The sequence below is a fragment of the Hemicordylus capensis genome, chromosome 13, assembly GCF_027244095.1.
Source record: "Hemicordylus capensis ecotype Gifberg chromosome 13, rHemCap1.1.pri, whole genome shotgun sequence".
In the NCBI taxonomy this organism is placed as follows: domain Eukaryota; kingdom Metazoa; phylum Chordata; class Lepidosauria; order Squamata; family Cordylidae; genus Hemicordylus; species Hemicordylus capensis.
In genome coordinates, this window is record NC_069669.1 from 3720891 (window position 1) to 3741173 (window position 20283).

A 20283-nucleotide genomic window follows, 5' to 3' on the forward strand; every position below is an offset into this window, starting at 1 on the left:
TGGCAATGTTCTTCTGAGTGGTAATTAAAGAGCAGGCCGCTTGTCTCCTGTGTTCTCGGAAAACATTTTGTGCATTTATCTCCTGCTAGTAAGGTCACTTTTTTATTAGACAATAAGAAAATAATGGAATCCATAGATGCATTTTGGATATCTTTCTCTCTCTCTCTTTTGCCCGATAAGATCATGTGTTTTATGGAAAGTACTATGTATGATTTCTTCCTTCTATTCTGGTTTGCTTGTTTTGGAATTGTGTTTTATGGGGGGGGGGGGGTTTAAAACATGGAAGCCAAAAATAAAGATGCACAACTTAAGCTAGAGGCCTTCCAAGAGGTTCGAGGAGAGAAGATGGCCCTGGCTTTCTCTCTCATATATAATCCTGGAATTTGAGCTGACCCACTGAGGTTGATTGGCAGTATGTTGAGGTCAAGCAAAGGGCTTTCTTCACCCAATGCATTAGCTTGTGGAATTCACTGCCACAACATGTGGTGGCTGCTAACTTAAACAGTAGCTCGGATTTAAAAACTGAGCTGAAAAGACCTTTCAAGGTTGTGATATTTTTGTATCTAAGGTGAGCATTAGCTTTAGGAGTTACATATGTGTAATGCATTTCCTTTCCCGCATCTGTTTTGTTCATTTCTCAGTTTGCTAGCCTTTCTTCTGCTTTCCTCCTGTTGCTTTCCCTTCTCCCACTGCAGACTAAATAGTCATTTGGCATGCATGGGGCAGGGATTTTGTTTCTGCTTCCGTTACTCTGTAAAGCACCACAAACAATTATCACACCAGGGTAGTATTAGTATTATTAGAACATAACAAGCTGCCTTATACTGAGTCAGACCATGGGTCCATCCAGCTCAGTATTGTCTACACTGACTGGCAGCAGCTTCTCCCAGGTTGCAGTCAGGAGTCTCTCTCAGCCCTGTCTTGGAGAGGCTGCCAGGGATTGAACCTGGGACCTTCATGATGGTTGGATCTGACCAAATGTCAGACAAATTTGATCCAAAAGTTCTCAGATGAAACTTTTAACTCAGCCTTAGTAGAAGAAAATGATAAATTATCTATCTATCTATCTATTTATAATAATCTATATTATTAATTATCCTGGGTGTGCCTTAGAATGTGCGTCCCGGCGCCCAGCTGATTGGCTGGGCGGCGGAGGCACCTGATTGGCTGAGGCGCACCCAGGAGGTAAGTGGCAGGCCTGGTCCGGCCCGGAGGAGTTGGGCAGGGGGAGGAGGGAGGACAAGAGAGTGGGGCAGGATGGCAAGATTGTGGGGTGGGAGGGAGGGGAGGACAGCCGGTCCCAAAGAGCGCACAGATGCTCTGTGCCGATCGACTAGTAATATTAATATTTACATATATTGCTTTTCAGCAAAGAAGTTCTCAAAGCAATTTAAGTAACAAAATGAATAAGAGCAAGAGTTGGTTTTGCAGTAGCAAGCATGAATTGCCCCCTTTGCTAAGCAGGACACACCCTGGTTTACATTTGAATGGGAAACTACATGTGAGCGCTGTAAGATGGAGCCGCTCTGGGAAGATGCAGAAGGTCCCAAGTTCCCTCCCTGGCAGCGTCTCCCAGATAGGGCTGAGAGAGATTCCTGCCTGCAACCTTGGAGAAGCTGCTGCCAGTCTTTGTAGACAATACTGAGCTAGATGAACCAATGGTCTCGCTCAGTATAAGGCAGATTCCTCTGTTCCTAAGGAAATGGTTCCTTGTCCTAAAAAGGCTCCTGATGGAAAACGGAACACAAATGTGCGCTCCCCCTGCTAAATAGAAGAGAATCCCCACTTTAAAAGGTGCCTCCTGGTTGAGCTAGCAACCTTTATCAAGTCTAGACTTCTGCTCTTGGATTGCCTACTCTGGCATTCTCCCTAGCAGGCAAATGATCTGCGAATCTGCGGGTGAATCGTGATGCCAAGAATCAAGCAGAGTGACCTGTGATTTGAATACAGGCCCGGGGCCAACACTTGATCCACTGAACTGCTCTGGTTCTACGCTACTCTAACTTCATTGACTCCCTCGTTGCTAATCCAGGCTTACGTCAATATTGGGGAGAGGAGGGTTTTGGCACACGTTTCTTCCTCCCTGTCAATCAGCCAGCAAGATTGTGAAGATCGATGCAGTCACTGGAATGCACACGCAGGAGTGAAGGGGGAAATGGCCTGCAAGATCAAGGGCATACGAAAGAGAGGCAGAATCCTCCCTGCCAGCCTCAGTATTTTGTCACATGCTGGCACATGGCCAGGTCAATTTTGGAGAGAGTGAAAGGAGCAGGGAAGGAAAGGCAAAGGCTGGCTTGATGCAGGTACTCACTGGTGTGGGGAAGAACTTTTAGCATGCCCAGAAATGCAGGTTATCACTCTGTGTGCAGGACAGTGGCGCTGTGGAGCATTATTATTATTTTTTAATTCTAGTCTCAGAACTGCCTGAACAGTGGTTCTCATGCATGTGTGCTTTCCCCCCACAGCTACATTGCATCATGGTTTCTCAAGTCTGCAAACCTATGAGTCTTTCTTTGTGCTTGTTTATTTATTTAATTTATTTATTTATTTATTTAATTTTTACATTTATATTCCGTTCTTCCTCCAAGGAGTCCAGAGCGGGGTACATAGTTATGTTTCTCCTCACAACAACCCTGTGAGGAAGGTAGGTTGCTTTTGTGTTAGTACTGAGCAATGGTTTCCTTGGTGCTCAAAGAAAACACTGTAGAATGCTTCTTGGAGAAGCAATGCAGTGGATCTCATTTCAGTCACAGTGCCCACAATTGCTGGAAACAATGCTGCATGAACAAAATCCTACATTTTGACTCGGTGTGATATGAGGTGCCTTCAAAGCAAGTGATTTGCCCCATGCGCCCAATGAGATGGTACAGTCCTCTCAGGGTAGGGGACTGTACCGTGTGTCCTTATGAACCATTGAGATGGGCTGCAAAATCACTGTGTCATGACTCTGGGTTTGGAAGTTCTCTGTAGAGCAGTGTAGTACCTTTCCAATGGAAGACAGAAGGTGCAGGCTGCATATTTGTCAGGGGGAGGTGGGTTGTTTTCCACTTACTTAATTCTCGCTCACTTCAATCTGGGTTTTCCTGATTGCCAAAAAACCTTCAACCATGGTGCAATCTAGCTAACAGCCCTTGCATAAATCATGCTAAAAAAAATAATGAGTTATCTGTGGACTGAATTCATTTAGCTAAATAGACAGAGGGACACTTTCAAGTTATTTGGAAAGATTAACAGAAGAGGAAGGGAATTGGAGGAGGGGAGTCACTAATAAATTAGTGAGGGATAAAGCAGGGTGTGTGTGTGTGTGGGGGGGAGAATTGTATTAGAAACAATGGATTTCTAATATATTCCAATCATTCAGCAGAAAGTTCTTCCAGACGAGATTGGCAGCTTGATAATGCGGGATGTTCTTGTGCTTCAGATGCATTTTTAATTAAACTAGGCTGGCTGTTACCAATGCAGTTTAGAAATGAAATTATAATTGGACACATAGAGAGCTTTTTAAGCATCTGCGACATTTTACTTTCAAAACCATCAGGTTTTATTTTACTTAATTTTATTTTTTTAAGATAAAATAGTCTGTTGAGATGGGTTGTTCCCCCCCCCCCCATGTGCAACGATTCTCAGGGCACGAGGCCAGGGCAGTGAGTGGGATGGGGGTCAGGGAAGCAGTCACTAAGCCAGAGTCCTGAAGAGGTCTTGATTGGGCTCCCAGGTGCAGCTAATTCTTTAATTAATTTGTTTTTGGCTGCATCCTCCTAGCCATTTTCTCATAGTACGCTTAGCTGGCAGAGAGCAGTTGGGAAATTACGGTTACATAGGAAGCTGCTTTCTACCGACCATGAGTCCATCTAGCTCAGTACTGTCTAGTGCACAGACGGGCAGCGGCAGTGTTCCCTCTAAGGTGTGAGCCTGTGCATGCGCTCACAAGCTTTTTGATGCATGTGCATTCAGAGGACCTCCCCAATGGAAGACAGAAGGTGCTGTGTGGAGCAAGTGGCAGATTTGTTGCAGATTTGTCCTGCCTCGATACTGCCACCCAGAACAAAACTCATTCTGCACACAGATGGGGAAAAAATTAGAGAGAACACTTGGCAGTGGTTCTCCAAGGTTTTCGGTAAGAGTCTTTCCCAGCCCTACCTGGAGATGCTGCCAGGGATGGAACCTGGGACCTTCTGTGTGTGCAAAGCAGAGGCTCTTCCCCTGAGCTACAGCCCCATCCCCTACGGGGAATATTTTACAGCAGACAATGCTCACATGTGGTCACCCATCCAAATGTTGAGAGTTGACTCTCCTGCTCTGAGCACAATCCATCACTCCATCAACTCACCGCACCAGTATTTCAAGTGTTCCAAAGCACACTGCCGAAAGCTCCCATTGGAGGTGGAGGATGCCTCAGCCCAGCTCTGTCCTCTCAAGCTGTCTTTTCCACCTGACATTTATAGCATAATAATGTCCCTTTCTGTAAAAATCCCAAATAGATTTACATAATTTATTGGGACTCTTTTGTGCTTTATTTAATGCTCTGCTGATTCTCGCACGACTTAATGTGTTGCCATAACGCTAGACGTGTCAAGAGGGGTTGTTTTACAGTTTTTAATCAAGGCCCTGCTAACACCTGCCATCTGCAGCTCCCAATCAGGAATTCTAGTTGTCAACTGAGCCGAAGGATGCTGTGTAGGCTCTTGCAAGGGACAGAATGAACTTGGGGTCATGAATAGAGAGAAGGGGAGATACGATGGCCATCTTCAAATATTGGAAGGGCTGTCATTTGGGGAGGAGAGCTGGTCTTGGGGTAGCAAGCATGGATTGTCCTCTTTGCTAAGCAGGGTCCACCTTGGTTTGCACATGGATGGGGAACTACATGCAAACACTAAGATACAATCATCCCTTGCCAACCACGGGTTTACCAACCATGGTTTTGAGTATATGCAAATGGGAAATGGTGACAGATATTGCCAACTGCGACCTGAGTATTCACATTTGGCAAGGTTTTTTAAAAGTTATTTTGGGGGGGTTCAGAGGTTCGATCTGCTCATTCCTCTTGGTGACCCTTGCTAACCCTTAATGAACTTGCTGTCCCTTGCCACTTTAAAATGCCTTTGAGTGATTTTGGGGGGTTCAAAAAAATGTCCCGAGGTTCGATCTGCTCATTCTTCTTAGTGACTCTTGGCAATATTACAGGATTTTTTGTAATTTTTAGCTTTTTTTAACCCCTCCCCTTTATTTTAGGACTTTTTGTGGTCGTGGTTCTGCTAACCCCGTTTCACATAGACTTTAATGCCTCGCCAACTGCAAGTTTGCCAACGGCGAGGTTTTGCCAGAATGAAACCCTAGAGGTTGGTGAGGGACGACTGTTTTCCTCTTAGGGGATGAGGCTGTAACTCAGTGTTAGAGCACCTACTTTACTTTAGAAGGTCCCAGCTTCAATCCCCACAGCGTGGTGTTTTTGGTTAATCCATTCCTTGATCCAGGCCAGCTTTTGAAGGGGTTTTTAGTTACGTCTATTCCAGTCCCAGAGTAGAGGTGGGGCTAACAAACAGCCAGCAGCAAGAGCACGGAAAAGCAGTCTGCACTTGCCTCTCTGTAAATAATATCTTTTTCATTAAATTCTTCATATTCCTGATTCCACTCCACTGTCTTGTCCTTGCATACCAGAACTCTTTCCCTTGGATTCTACAGGCAGCACCTCCAGGTAGGGCTGGGTGAGACTCCTGCCTGAAACCTTGGAGAGCCGCTGCCAGTCAGTGTAGACACTACTGAGCTAGATGGACCAAGGGTCTGATTCGGTGTAAGGCAGCTTGCTAGGTCCTATAGAAGAAGGAGCAGACCTGTTCTCTGTTGCTCCTTTGGGCAGGACGGAAGCCCATGGGTTGAATAATAGTAATAACAATTGTTCTCTGAGTCAAAGCATTGATCCATCTAGCTCACTATTATCTACACTAGCTGGCAGCAGGTCTCCAAATTTTCAGGCAAGAGCCCTACTCAGCCCAACCAGGAGATGCTGCCAGGGATTCAACATGGAACCTTCTGCACGCAAAGCAGATTATTATTATTATTATTATTACATTTTATATCCTGCTGTTCCGTCAAGGAGCCCAGAGCGGTGTACTACATACTTAAGTTTCTCCTCACAACAACCCTGTGAAGTAGGTTAGGCTGAGAGAGAAATGAGTGGCCCAGAGTCACCCAGCTAGTTTTATGGCTGAATGGGGATTTGAACTCGGGTCTCCCCGGTCCTAGTCCAGCACTCTACCATCGCTATGGCCTGATGCCCTAAATGTGGAGTGGGGAGAGGAAGCCTGATTTATATGAAATGCTAGCACTTCTCCTCATCTCCAGTAACGGAAGAATTATGCCATTATGCCTGCTCTGACAAAAGTATGATCGAGTAAAGGAGGGCAGACAGAAATGCCATCAATTGTTGAGAACTGGCAAGCATCTATGAATTACTGGAAAACATGCCACAGTCGACTTCCAGCATGAGTCATGCATTTAATTTATGATGACATATTTCCATATAATGTGTATGATTTATTCACTGTACATAGGTTTAGGCACCCTGTTTGTTCGCAGTTGGTTCTAAGTTTCTGAAACCAATCTTTTTTTTTTTTAATCGCAGCATCCAAGGCGAGGAGCTGATCTTGTGGTAGCAAGCATGACTTGTCCCCTTAGCTAAGCAGGTTCTGTCCTGGTTGCATATGAATGGGAGACATGATGTGTAAGCACTGTAAGATATTCCCCTTTGGGGATGGAGCCTCTCTGGAAAGAGCAGAAGGTTCCAACTTCCCTCCCTAACTTCTCCAAGACAGGGCGGAGAGAGACTCCTGCCTGCAACCTTGGAGAAGCCACTGCCAGTCTGTGTAAACAATACTGAGCTAGATGTACCAGTGGTCTGACTCAGTATGGCAGCTTTCTATGTTCCTAAGGCAAATTCACCTAAGGTATCTTCTCTGTCTCACTCAGTTGCAGCTCTTGAGTTAATAGTTCTGAAGTCTTACACTGGACAGACACATTTATCATTTGCAGTCCATGCTGCCTCTGATGCTCAAAATGTAGGGGGTGGGGTGAGATTGTGGTGTGGACTCAGGCATGTTTTTTTGGGGGGGGGGAATCAAGAGTGATGCAAGGATGGACTTAAAATAAATTTTAAGCGGATTTCAAAATGCTTCCTATGCAGAACCTCCAGCAGGCTGCTGTAAATTCAGTTTATTAACAGTGGCTCCCTGTTCTGTTTCATGCAGAGAAGAGGACAGGTTCTTTCCCAGTCACAGGGCCACAAACCAGAGAACTGCCTGGTGAATTTTGGGCCTCTCAGCTGCTATTTATTTACTTATTTATAATACCAAATCCTGAAATTTAAACCCCTTCATGCAGGATTTCAAACACACACACACACACCCCTAACAAGAAATATTGGCCTTACTTTGCATCTCTTCAGGACGGGAGAGGATCTTCAGCCAGCAAATGGACAACTTTGTTGCAAACCTTGCAGAGTTGGGAAGGCGTGGAGGGAGGCCCTTTCCTAAAAAGAGGAAAAGCCCAGGAAGTTCAAATCAAGGGGACCAATCTAGAGGACAGGATGGGGAGTTCTGGCTCCACCCCCAGCAGAAGCCTGGGCTTGTTAGCTAGTCTGTCTGTCCCAGGAGGGCCCCGAGAAAGCAACAGCTGAGCTTCTGGGGACGTGGGAAGGCCCCAGCCTGTGTGTAATATGTTAGGACTGAGTCAGTTCAGCGTATCAGGGAAGCTATTTTCCTTTACTGACTTTTTGGCATCTGCATTGCCAGATGAATGAAAAGTCTCTCTTACAATCTGTTTTATGAAAACTCAATTGTTCTCATTGCACACCTTTTCCTTTTACTCTGATAATCAAGCCTTGTTGCTGAAGTGTGCCGCTCTTCACTTTGGGTCTGCCTCGGTCACACGCCTTTTGTTGGGTGCTGCACCCTATAGCAGAGTAACTCACCTGTGTCCCACTTGGTTCAGCAAGAACACTCCACACACAGGTAAAAGTGCCACAAAGGAATATATTGAAGTTGAGGACACTCACATGATGTATTGTCTCTATAAGGTCCGGTTACACATTCACATATGTAAGGCACACAGATAAGCACATAGATACAGCATCAGCCGGGTGGACCACAGTGTTGCAGCATTAACCACTGTGGACAAGTTGCTCTGGTGTGAGCTATACCCTTATACTAGTAGTGACCAATCACCACAGGCCATTACTCAGGGCCTTACCACTTGTTAACAGGCTTCACCTGTTGCCAGTTACACCACCTGCTGTAACACGGTGACTTGCACTTTGTATTTAAAGCTGTACACACCACCTCACAGTTAATATATACTGACACCTTTGGAGGCCTGGGACCCCTTTTTGGCTGGGTCTTGCCACTTTACCCCCAACCCCCGCCCCATAAATCTTCTGTGGAAAGAATGGTTTGTCCCACATCACCATAAAGTGGATGGTGGCTTACTGTGAATCCCTTACAGACCAGGATTCAACCCCCATGGGCTTCCCCCTCTTGCTTCTGGCTCTGGTAGGAGTCATGACAAGCGTGCATATTGTGTTTTGTTGTGGCTGCTCAGTGGTGAAGCTAGCAGGGCTTTTAGTATGGGAAATTCAGTGGCATGTGACTGTAATGCACGCACATAGCATGTGATGCTGCAATGCACACCTGTGCATTTTCCTTGCCTGTGTGCACAGACTTTGTCGCCTAGAGCCACATTCCATCACATTTAGAAGCCTACACAGAGTAGGAGAATCCTCAGAACGGGGAACTGATAGCACTGATGCAGAAGTATGTTATATTCACTGGGGAAGGATCTCTGGAGAGTAGCAGTGGAGTTTCCAGGGGGAGGATAAATCGAGAGGCTTGTTCAGAATCCTGGACGACTCATTTTCCTTCCCCACTCCCATTGTTACCAGGCACTTTTTGCATCTTTTATCATAAGACCATTTTTGCTTGACTTGAATGACTGAAATGCACAAATGGTCTCTTAGACCGGCACATTGCTTTTGGAGCGACACGTTTTGTGTGTCCGGCTGCACACATTTTGAAAAGGTCCTGCAATGTAAGTTTTGGGAAGGGCTGCAATAATGAACTCTTCAAGCTCCACTCCCAGATGCCACCCAGTAATATAGCTTCATGTTGCTCAAGGCCTTCTAAAAAGAAGGGGTAGGATCCAGAACTTCCACGCTGCAGAGTGCTCTGTGGGTCTGTCTCCTGGCTCCCTGGTTGGCGTCTTCAGTCTTGACTTTGGGCTCCTGCAGCAGCTGCCCATGGCCAGCCCTGAGAGCCGAATGCTTCTCCAGGCAGAAGGCAAAACGTACTCCTCAGACTTCAGAGCTTTATTAGTCCCATTCTTAAGAAGGACCGCTTCTTGGATCGATAACTGGATAACTGTTTTCCTGAGCTCAGCTGCCCATCAGCTAAATCCACCTATTAATCCCGTAGAACAAACAGAGGGCACTCCATGAGTGCATTAAATACCTATAATGGATGGCTCACGAGGGCCACCCTCAAGGTTTTCCTTGGCTGGTGGTTCAGGAAGTCGGATGATATGCAGAAGCTGGCACAGAGGGCAGGAGTGTCCTTCACGTCCCAGCACTAAGTGTGTGCATGAATAAAAAATCTGGATTTGATTCAAACATGGATCGAATCAGCCCAATTTGATTCGGACTTGATTAGATTCGAATCCAAATCAATTCGACCTGTGTGGAGGGAGGGGGAGGAGAGCTTCCTTTCCCCCGTGGCCCACTGGCCGCTACTTTTTAAAACAAGAGGTGCGGAGGCGCCTTTGAACTGCCCCTGGGAGCAGTAACTGCAGAGTTTGCAGCAGCGGGGAGGCAGCAACCCAACCACCATAGCTCCTTGTGACCTGCCGGCCGCTCACACAGGGCTGTCTCTTGAAACGGCCTGTGCACGCGTGGGGAGGCCATCTGAAGGGATAGCCCAGTGTCCTTTTCACTAGAACACCGGTGTTTTGTGCAAAGGTCAGTTTTGAAAGGGGGCTCGCCCCCAGCAGGTTATGTATGGGTCAAAGCAACATTTGGTGCCAGCCCGGGATGGGAAGTCTCGTTGATTAGATGAGCAAAAACCCGGAAGGTAGGAGTATGAGAGAGAGGTCTTGTGGTAGAAGCATGAATTGTAGTCACAGGCTGGTTGAGTAGAAGAAGCATGGCCCTTTGCTAAGCTGGGTCTGCCCTGGTTTGCATTTGAATGGGAGACGACATGCAAGCACTTTAAGATATTCCCCTTAGGGGATGGGGCCACTCTGGGAAAAGCACCTGCCTGCTTGCATGCAGAAGGTTCCAAGTTCCCTCCCTGGCATCTCCAGATAGGGCTGAGAGAGACCTTGGAGAAGCCGCTGCCAGTCAGTGTAGACAATACTGAGCTAGATAGGCCAATGGTCTGGTTCGGTATAAAGCAGCATCCAATTCAATTCAATCCCTTTATTACAATCACAGACCAGCATAGTTTACAAACAGAAGTCCAACCAACCCCGCCCCCCCCCCATAACTTACAAATTTATGATAAAGTGAGGCTCTTCTAGGGGGTTTGCGGGGAAAGCGGGCTTAAGCTGCTCTCCCTGCAGATGAGCAGACAGCCTGCTCTGGGGAGCCAGGAGGCTGCTTTTCAGCCTCCCGATCGGGGGTCTACCTGTGAGTAGCCGCGGCACGGATCCGCACCGCAGCTACTCACGATTTTTAAAACCGGGTTTGCGGAGTGCTTGCCTCAGTTAAGCACATACTTAAGCACACAGATCAGTTAATGATTCTTAATGAACTCCTGGTGGATTTTACTGGCTATCAAACAGAACTTAGCCACATTATAAGATGTCATTGTGGTCATTTAAAAGACAACCAAGATAAGAAGAATCTGTACAACCTGGATGGCAAAGCAGCATCCTATGTTCCTCTGTGTGTCACCTGTCCAATCTCTCCTATTCCTTGGCTGGCACCACTCCCTACAGTTCTCTCCTTTGGCCTGTGGTGATGTACAGGTGGAATCTCCACCTGCCATCCAGTTTAAGACCCAGTGCGGGCTGAAGTGTCGACATCTTCCCTTCGTGTGACTCCCAAAACCGTTTTGGAAGGTTGGCAAACTTTCCAGGGAGGCAGCAAGAGGAAAGAACCTGGAAACCATCATCTGTTCATGGACACACCTAGGATTCATGATGTGGCTCTTTTGATCCCAGTCCTCCCAGCAATAGGGTCTGGATTGGAGGTCTGGAAATCAAAGAGCCACAGTTTTGTCAGTCAATTTCTGAAGAAAGCCTTGTGTGGAGGCATCCCTTGGCCACCTTTTGGCTGCTGTAATGTTTGTAGGTCTGAATAGAAGCCCAGCCGGCATAAACATTTGCATATCACCAGGGCTAATTTCCCCCCTGGGGTACTACCACCTAGATAATCTTCCCCAAGAAAAACTGCCAGCCAAGAATTCAGGAGTATTAGCTTGCTGAAATCTACCCTGAACAACAAAGATATGACAGCAGAAAAGGCTTTTGCGACAGGGCTTCACAATGGTAACAATAAAGAGAGAACTGGGACGCTTCCTGCATTATAGAAACAATGCCCCCTGGTTTTATGCCTTTCTCCTAGTGTCTGGAACGTAGTTTTTCATATGGCAAATATGTGCAGGGAGCCATTTGGAAGGGCAGCCTTCACAAACAAGCGTGGTGACCATCAGGAATCCTGGTACAATGTGGGCAGTGTTCCCTCTAAGGCGTGCATGTGTGTGCACGCACACAAGCTTTTTTGATGTCTGCTCAGTTAATTTTCAATCCTGCTCAGGTTGAATCACCCCGTACTGAATGTGCACGTGCACACACACTGCCTTGATACTGCTGCCCAGAACAAAACTCATTCTAAAAATAGATGGAAAGAATTAAAGGCAACACTGAATAGTGACCCTTCCTTCCTTCCTTCCTTCCTTAGGCCCCTGATTCTTCCACCCTACTTTCCTTATATCACTCTACCTGACCCGCCACACCCCCTTCCTATGATCAGAACAGCTCAACCAACTGCAGTGAGATCCATTTTTTCTGCCCACAATGCCACCCATTTTCCTTAGGTGACATGAGTGTAGACCAGTCACTCATGGCCAAAGGGTTTCATTATCACCGCTACAAAACTTCTTAGTACAGGAATCTTCAGACTTGGTTCCCCAGATGTTTTGGAATTGGACTGGTGGAAAATCCCTGCTTCAGTACATTACAATACAGACAGTTTGCAAAAGAGGACAATGGTTTGTACGCCAGGCAGCCTCCGATTTCAACACTGCTCTTGATTTGGTAACAAAACACTCATTTTCAGCATTTTGTGACCATTACGGTTACTGAAAACAAGCAGCGCCCGGGCCCAGGGTATGACCAATCTTCCATCAAGTGGTAATTGCTTGGGCGCCAGAAATCTGGGTCTTGCATTTATAGGACGATTATCTTGGGAGAAAGAAACAAGCAAAGATGTTTGTTCCTGCTGCAGCTTGCCTATCTCTTCTTCCTTTGCTGCAAAAGCAGAAAGAAGGGCTGGATTCTCATGCTCGAGGTAGGGTTGTGTCTGTCACTTTCATAGGGTCATCCTATGAAATTGATTGCCAGAAATTTAGGACCAGCAAGTGGAGGTACTTTTTCACACAATGCATAATCTGCTTGTGGAATTCTCTGCCACAAGATGTGGTGACAGCCAACAACCTGGATTGCTTTAAGAGGGGTTTGGATAACTTCATGGAGGAGAGGTCTATCAACAACTACTAGTCGGAGGGCTGTGGGCCACCTCCAGCCTCAAAGGCAGGATGCCTCTGAGTACCAGTTGCAGGGGAGTAACAACAGGCGAGAGGGCATGCCCTCGTCTGTGGGCTTCCAGTGGCATCTGGTGGACTACTGTGTGAAACAGGATGCTGGACTAGATGGGCTTCCTTGGGCCTGATCCAGCAGGGTTGTTCTTATGTTCATGAATGTGTCTAAATTATTTTTCAAGCAGCCATCACATCTTGTGCCAACAAATTCCATAGCTTAATTATGCTTTTTAGAAAGAAAGAAAGAAAGAAAGAAAGAAAGAAAGAAAGAAAGACTATAACTTTATTAGAATGGGATGCTGGCGATTTAACAGAAAGTCAAGCTAGTTATGGAGGAGTGAAGAAAAAGAATTCGCATTACACCCACAATCAATAAGGCTTTGGGCTGTTTAATTTTTCCTGCAATATTTTTCCTGTTCAACTTAAATTCAGCTCTCCCTGTTCTCAAGAGCTTAGGTTATCTTTTAGCAAAAAGAGAACGTGGCTGCTAGGTGAACTTTCTTAAGCTCTTAAAAGCCTGGCTAGAAGACTCTGCTGGAGAAAGGACTGCTTATCTTTCTGTTCCTGCTGCAGAGCAGAAACAAAGACTCATCTTAAGCTATGAAGCCTTTTCACTGTTCTCTTTGAAACCTGTAAACGAAGCTATAATTTGTGTCTTCAAAAGGGAGGGATTGAAGGTGGTGGTATCAGTTGAATTCGTAGAGCAGGGATAGCAGATAATCATTGCTTCTACAATTCATCTGAAGATCTTAGAATGCTAGTAAAGCTGGAGACTGATCTAATCCAGAAAAGCACATCTTAAATTCTAGAAATGGAACAAAATCTTATAAGACATTAGGCTTGTTCACACAATCATTTGAAGCTAGGTTTCATTTGGGTTACTAACATTTACGTGATTGTGAGGACCCATGCCAAGGTGGTTTATAGCCCGAGATTCCTCCTTGGCATGGGTTCGCACAATCATAATGTTGGTTACACACATTTGTTTTATTGCTGCTTTTCTCCTCTCAAGGAACCGTAAATAGATTAACTAAAGATTTATTCAACTATGGGGCTATTCTCACGAGCAGCAAAAATCGAGCTAGGAGAGCCTAGCCCAATTTTTGCTGCTCATGTAAACCAACAGGCTCGCAGGCGAGCCCGGTGGCTTACAAGCGGCTAGCCCGCTTTTGTAGCCCTCCCCTAAGCCCAGGTTTGCGGAGCGAGCGCTCAGCAAACCCGGGCTTCCCGATCGTGAGTAGCCGTGGCTCCGTGCCGCAGCTACTCACGAGTAGACCCCCAGAGGGGAGGTGAAAAGCTGCCTCCCAGCTCCGGGGGTCTCTCCAGTATGCCCTGCACGCTTGTGCAGGGCATACTTGAGCTTCCGGGTGCCACACGGCCCCCGAGCTCCCCAGCCCCCGCCGGCTCCGTCACGGAGCCGGAAATTGTGTGGGCGGACAATCCGGCCACCCAGGGCTCCCTCCCTGCTCGTGTGCGGGGAGAGCGGGCTTAGCCTCCAAAACTGGGTCTCACTGATTGTGAGACCCGGCTCAATAACTCCGTTTTCTCCTTTCTCTTTCCTTCCCTTTTCCTCTTTATTCCTCCCCACGCTCTCTGCGGGATCTCCCTTGGGACAAATTTCCCCACAAACAGCAAAAGATTACTGACTAAAATACAACACATCCCTCCCCTGTATAACAAACAAAAATTGAATTGATTTAAAATTTAGTGACAAAGTTTGAAGTCTTTTTGGTGGTTTCCTGTCCTTAGTCTTGGGTTATCTGGCACAGGAGCTGTTTGTTCTTCTGGTACCGAGGATTGTCCATCACTTTCATCAGCCTCATCTGCAAGGTCAAAACTGGAGGCAAAATCAAATTCCTCTCCAGCTCCTCTCTTGAGATCAGACTCCCTTCCTCTTGTCTCATAGTTTGCATGTTAGAAAGTCTTGAACTGTTCCATTTCTTTCTATAATCCAATATGACAGAATCTCCTCAAATTTCAATTATTTGTTTTGATCCAGAATCTCAGGAACATCCCTTTCTCACTTTATGAGGCAGCCATACTCGAACAAAGTCCCCTACTTGATATGTTCACTGTTCTACACTCTGTTTCTGATCTACAATTTATATTTTGTTGCTTCTCCCTTACCCGATCAGGAATCTCTGCATCCTCAGGGTGAGATGGCACGGAAAGCTCTATCAGTTGTTGCCACTGGGTAAGTTTGGTGGTAGCTTTGTGTCCTCTCAGTTGTTCAAAAGGTGATTTTCCTGTAATAGAATGAGGAGTGGTTACATGAAACAACAGGAAAGAAGCCAGAAGCTTGCATTAAGAGTTGTGTTCAGATTTTCTGTCTCCTGTGGTTCAAGCTCAGGTCAGCAGACACTTATTTTTAAGGACATGACTTTTTTCCTTCTATTACAAGCTGGACTGCAGTGGTAGGAAACCCACTGCTATCCTGAGTTGAGCCAAAGCAAACCTTCCGACTGGAAATGTACCCAGACTGCAGACATAGGACCCCAGTAGTGGTTGGAGGCGGACTCCTGCTTTGGCTTTTAAGAAACCCATTAAAGATTAAAAGCACATTTCTTCAACAAGACTAAACCGCACGATTTTGGAAGGACTGGACATTTACAAGTTGTAAACTGCTCTCAGGTTTAGATTTTGGCCTGTTGCTGAACTAGGCACGATCTCCGAGATAAACAATGCTGAAAAGTCTTCTTTGGAAGTGCACTGCATCCTGCCAAGGTCACCAGCTAAGTCATTTGGAGGCAGCAGCTTGCTGCATTTAGGGGAGAATGTTGGGTTTGGGCCGTATAGAATGAGTTCAGGATCCAGTCTGGAAAAAAGAACATCCCACAGAACAGTACTATGGAGTTGAGTGCTGCTGTTGAGTGCCCACTGGCACCAGCTGGATCAGAGCTGAGTCACAGGCAGCGATGAAGGTGAGAGCCAGGAGCTAGGAGTCCGCGTGGAGATGTCAGAACCAGAGAACAAGCTGGAAGTCAGAGTAAGCCGAGGGCCAGACAAGGAAAAACATATGTTCCTAGTCCAGCACTCTAACCACTATACCATGCTGCGCAGTCCGAGCTGACCCCGCGCTTCCTCTGTGCAACTCCGCTGCTGCTACGCTAAGAGACTAGGGTGGGCGGCAGGGTATGCCTGGGTGCCAGACCACCCTGGTCATCGCACCAGAAGGATGAGCCTGGCTTGTTCATCTCTAGAACTGACCACTTGCGAGAGGTTATCAAGGAGAAGACCTGGCCTCCTCTTTTGTAGGTCAAAAATCGCCCCCCCCCCCACACACACACCAGTTTTGAGACTTTAGGAGGGCAGCTACTGCAGTGCTTGAGAAGGAGTGTTGGTTTCTCTCTGCTTGATCTTCCATTCCCCATATTTTACTGATATTAGAAATACTTTGAAGTGCATTTCTGGCTGGGGAGGAAGTAGAAAGAGACTATCTCTTGGGAAGCAATTTGCCGAAGCTCTTGTACTAGTTAAAAATATTTCTACATGCCAGAAAGGGATTAGACTTATTTTAGCATTTCTCCTTCCATCTAAACCTCGTTTAATGGGGGTATTAGGCTTCTGTTGCAATAAATTGGTTCTTAAAAAAGGGAGGGGAGAACCCCTTTAATGAATGGCAGGCATACGTAGGCAAAACAGTTCTAACTGTAGAAGGCATTTTGGGTCATGTAGTTTGTTTGATCTGCTCGTGGAAGATTCTTGGTGGTAGAGGATGTCAGGTATTTTCCTAAGGCAGAGGTTCTCCACCTAAGGTCCCCAGATGTTGTAGGACTACAACTTCCATCATCCGCAGCCATAATGGCTAAAGGCTAATAATCCAAGAGCATCTGGAGATCCCTGTCTTCAGGTTAATCTGAAATTAATTGCCTGGTAGGGCCATTTGGTACCCAAACCTAGAGCCAAATGAGTCTTCTTTCTCAAAGAGTAGCAGCCAGCAGCACCTACTGGGGCCAAAGGGAGTCAACAGACCCTGACGGACACCATGAGCTATCAACCTGGACGATGCAACCCCTGGGGAATCTGCCGTTCAGAGAGCCAACGCCTCTGACTAGTGCCATCTCCCGCCTGCCCCTTCCCATTTTTCTTCCTTTGCCCTAGTGGCGTGGAACAGACTTCCCTCTTTTTCTGCTCTCAGGATGTCATCGCTCAATAGGACAATCTCATCAGCACTGCGTGGCCTGGGATTGCATTGGGTGTGCCTTTCCTCCTTACGTGATAAATATCAACACCAAACGGCAGCCATCAAACAGAACATCAGTTTTGCACACTACTATTCATTATCCATTTGGATTCAGTATCCAACCATTATCTAATAATTTAGTATTCATAAAGAGCCAGTTAGAGCCGGGGCGGGGGGCAAGGGCGGAGAGGGGGTGAGGGGGATAAAAGGGGAATGTTCATGTTGGGGGGGGGATAAATGGGGAATTGTTGAGGGGCAAAGGCAGGGAGCCTAAGAGCCAGTGATCCGTGCAGTGTGGGCATGTGACGGCATGCCGAAGATAGGGTGGCCAAGTTCTGGCTTTCCAAATCTGGGTGCCTAATTTGCATATTATGTAAATTGGCTTGAAAATAATGTTTGAGCAGAATGGTGACTGCATGTTTTGCTCCATAACTCTGCTTCTACAAGGATAAACTGGCAGCGGCTTCTCCCAGGTTGCAGGCAGGAGTCTCTCTCAGCCCTATCTTGGAGATGCCAGGGACAAGGAGGGAACTTGGAACCTTCTGCATGCAAATGTGCAGGTGCTTTTCCTAGAATGGCCCCATCCCCTAAGGAGAATATCTTCCAGTGCTCACATGTAGTCTCCCATTCAAATGCAAACCAGGACGGATCCTGCTGAGCAAAGGGGGTTGTGCTTGCTACCACAAGACCAGCTCTCCTCAGGATCAAGCCCCTCTGGGACTGGAATAGCCACTCCCACTACAGATCTGAGGGGCCCTTTGCCAATTCCCATTGCTGCCGCCTCTGTGCCTTTCTCCATGGACATCTCTCTGAGCTCAGCTGCTGTATTTTCTCTGATGTATCATTATGTAGGGGGCTATTAAGCCATGGTTTGATTCAGTCAGGTAGAGAGAAAGTCAGGGACATTCCACAATGTCCCATGTCCAAGTGTGCAAGATTGTGCTTCTGGAGCAATCAGGGTGGAAAATGCTTTCAAGCAAACTCACACCCCAAAAGGGGGGGGGGGAACAGAATGGGGGAGCAGCTGTTTTAATTAATCCATTAGCATTTGCCTCTAAGTCTTTAATTTTTCTTAAGTAACAGCACTGCCAATTTATATGAAATCCTGCTGGAATTGAAAGCTGTGTTCCTTGTCACAAGAGAGGGAGGTTCTGGTTTCTCAAGAGCCCTTGAGGGTAGATTTTTTTTTTTTTTAAAAGAATTTATTATAATAGTCAAATAGAAAGGAAACAAATGGAACTTTTAGAGTTCATTGCATTGCTTTTAAAAAACAAACCTCCTCACATTAATTACATTTTTGCCGTCTCTCTCGGGTGGCACTTATAAGAGCAGCGTTCATGATGAATTTCTCTCCTGCATTACATACTACAAATGCAAGAGCAGGGAAAGACTCTGCAGAAACCAACTGCCCCAAACTGGGAGAGTTACCTTGAATAAAAACAGGACAGTGGTTTGGAGAGCTGGCTGAGGTGGTGACGCTTAATTCCAGGGATGCCATTTCAGGGTTGATGGAGTGGGCAGTATAGTTCCAGCAATTTATTCCAGCTTTGCATGGGTAGGAAGTGATTTTTCCCTTCACCCACTTAAAGGGGTTTGGCATGGACCAGTTGCCCAACCCTCATGCAGTCCAGCCAATCAGGGTTTCACAACCCTAGACCAGCCAATCAGGGATGGGTGCAGTCGTGCCTAAAGCAGCTAGGCCTCCCCTCAGCCACAGCTGATGTCGTAGTGGTTTGGGAATTTGGTCAGTGGCTCAGTGTCACCTGTGGTTCTGCAATCCTAGGGCCATGGAAGGGGCCTGATGATGGAGCAGAAGTCCAGGGAGGGGTTACTAGAGCCCCTAGTCTGGTTCACACATTCAGGGCATTCACACAATCAAAAACTGTGTTCTACCCAGGTTTGGGAGCTTTGTGTGCTCCCAATTTTTGGTTGTGTGTAAGTAAGGTAGGAGGAAAACCTGGGTAGCTTTTCCTCCTACCTTGCTTCCACACAACCACTTCTACCCAGGTTTTCCTCTTACCACAGCCCCCAAACCTGGGTAGAACACAGTTTTTGATTGTATGAATGATCTCAGTAGTTCAAATAGTTTAATATGGGCTACCGATTTCAGCATGATAGTGTGAACCCACACCAAGGCTGGAATCTCACATTAATCTTGGGCTGGAAACTACCTTGGCACGGGTTCACACAATCACACTAATGTCGATAACCCACATTAAACCTTGATTTGACTGACTGGCTGAGTTCTGATGTCCTGAATAGCCACAGTTATAGTTGGCTGTAGGGGTATGCAATTCAGATTTTTGCTGTTTCGATTCAGATCCAAATCGAAAGACCCCTGATTTGTTTTTGGGTCCGAATCTGACCCATCTGAATCACCCCAGATTCTATTCGGATCCGAATTAATCTGAATCCGAATCAATTTGGATTTAAAAAAACGGGTCCCATGGCCAAAAGAGTGGGGTGGGGTGGTAGTGCCTAATGGGTGGAGGCTATCACCCAAATTGCAGAGGAACTGGGCAAAGGGTTGATTTTTGGTGGGTTTTTTTGGGAAGTTTTAGTGTCTTTGGGCCAGATTTGGGGCATAAAGTGGGATCTGGGGCGGAAGAGTGGGGTGGGGTGGTAATGCCTAATGGGTACTATCATGTCAGGAGGAAAGGGGTGGCCTAGAGCAGTGTGGGGTTGGTGGTAGTGCCCAAGGGGGGCAAGGAGGCTACCAGAATTTTTTCAACGGATTTGGGCAGAGGGCTGATTTTTGGTGTATTGTTGAAGTTTACGCATCTTTAGGGTTTTTCTCCGTAGGGAATCATGTAGGTTTCAGCAGCCCCATAACTGCATTTGGGGGGCGACGGGGTAGCCCAGAGTGAGTGGTGGTGTAGTGAACAGAGGGTGCCAGCCACCCCCATGGGTTTCTAAGCCATGGGGTGCAGGGTTCTGTTGGTTCTGAGGTGTTCTGAGTGTGGATTCTCTGATAGCAAATGAGAGTGGATTCATGGTTTGTATTGAAAATCTCATTTGCTACCAGAGAATCTATACTCAGAACACCCATTAGGCACTTAATTTAAACTGAGTAGTACACCACTGCCTTGAGGGGGGGAGTGGGGTGTAGTTGGCACATGCCAGTTGACAGTTGGCGCTGTCGAAAAGACAGTCAAAATGAATAGAAGAAATGAAGGCGTGTCATGAATTCTCAGAAGGATTCATTGAGTGAAAGTTATTATACACCAAAGAATCCAAACACTTGAAAAATAGTGACCACACATTTTACTCCATAACTCCACTTCTATAAGGGCTAGA

The 20283-nt window shown here is 46.5% G+C and overlaps 1 protein-coding gene across 7 annotated transcripts in view; it reads right to left on the minus strand.

The window, feature by feature from the left end:
• CACNA1H (calcium voltage-gated channel subunit alpha1 H) overlaps positions 1–20283 on the minus strand; it is a 485794-nt gene that overhangs the window by 249274 nt on the left and 216237 nt on the right. For 5 of the 7 annotated variants that reach the window (XM_053276619.1, XM_053276620.1, XM_053276616.1 and 2 more), the window contains one exon: positions 14931–15049. In XM_053276619.1, coding sequence (XP_053132594.1) covers positions 14931–15049 — 119 coding nt within the window. Of the gene's footprint in view, positions 1–7426; positions 7526–8050; positions 8162–14930; positions 15050–20283 lie in introns of those variants that run through there. The other 2 variants (XM_053276623.1, XM_053276622.1) reach the window with 2 other exon arrangements.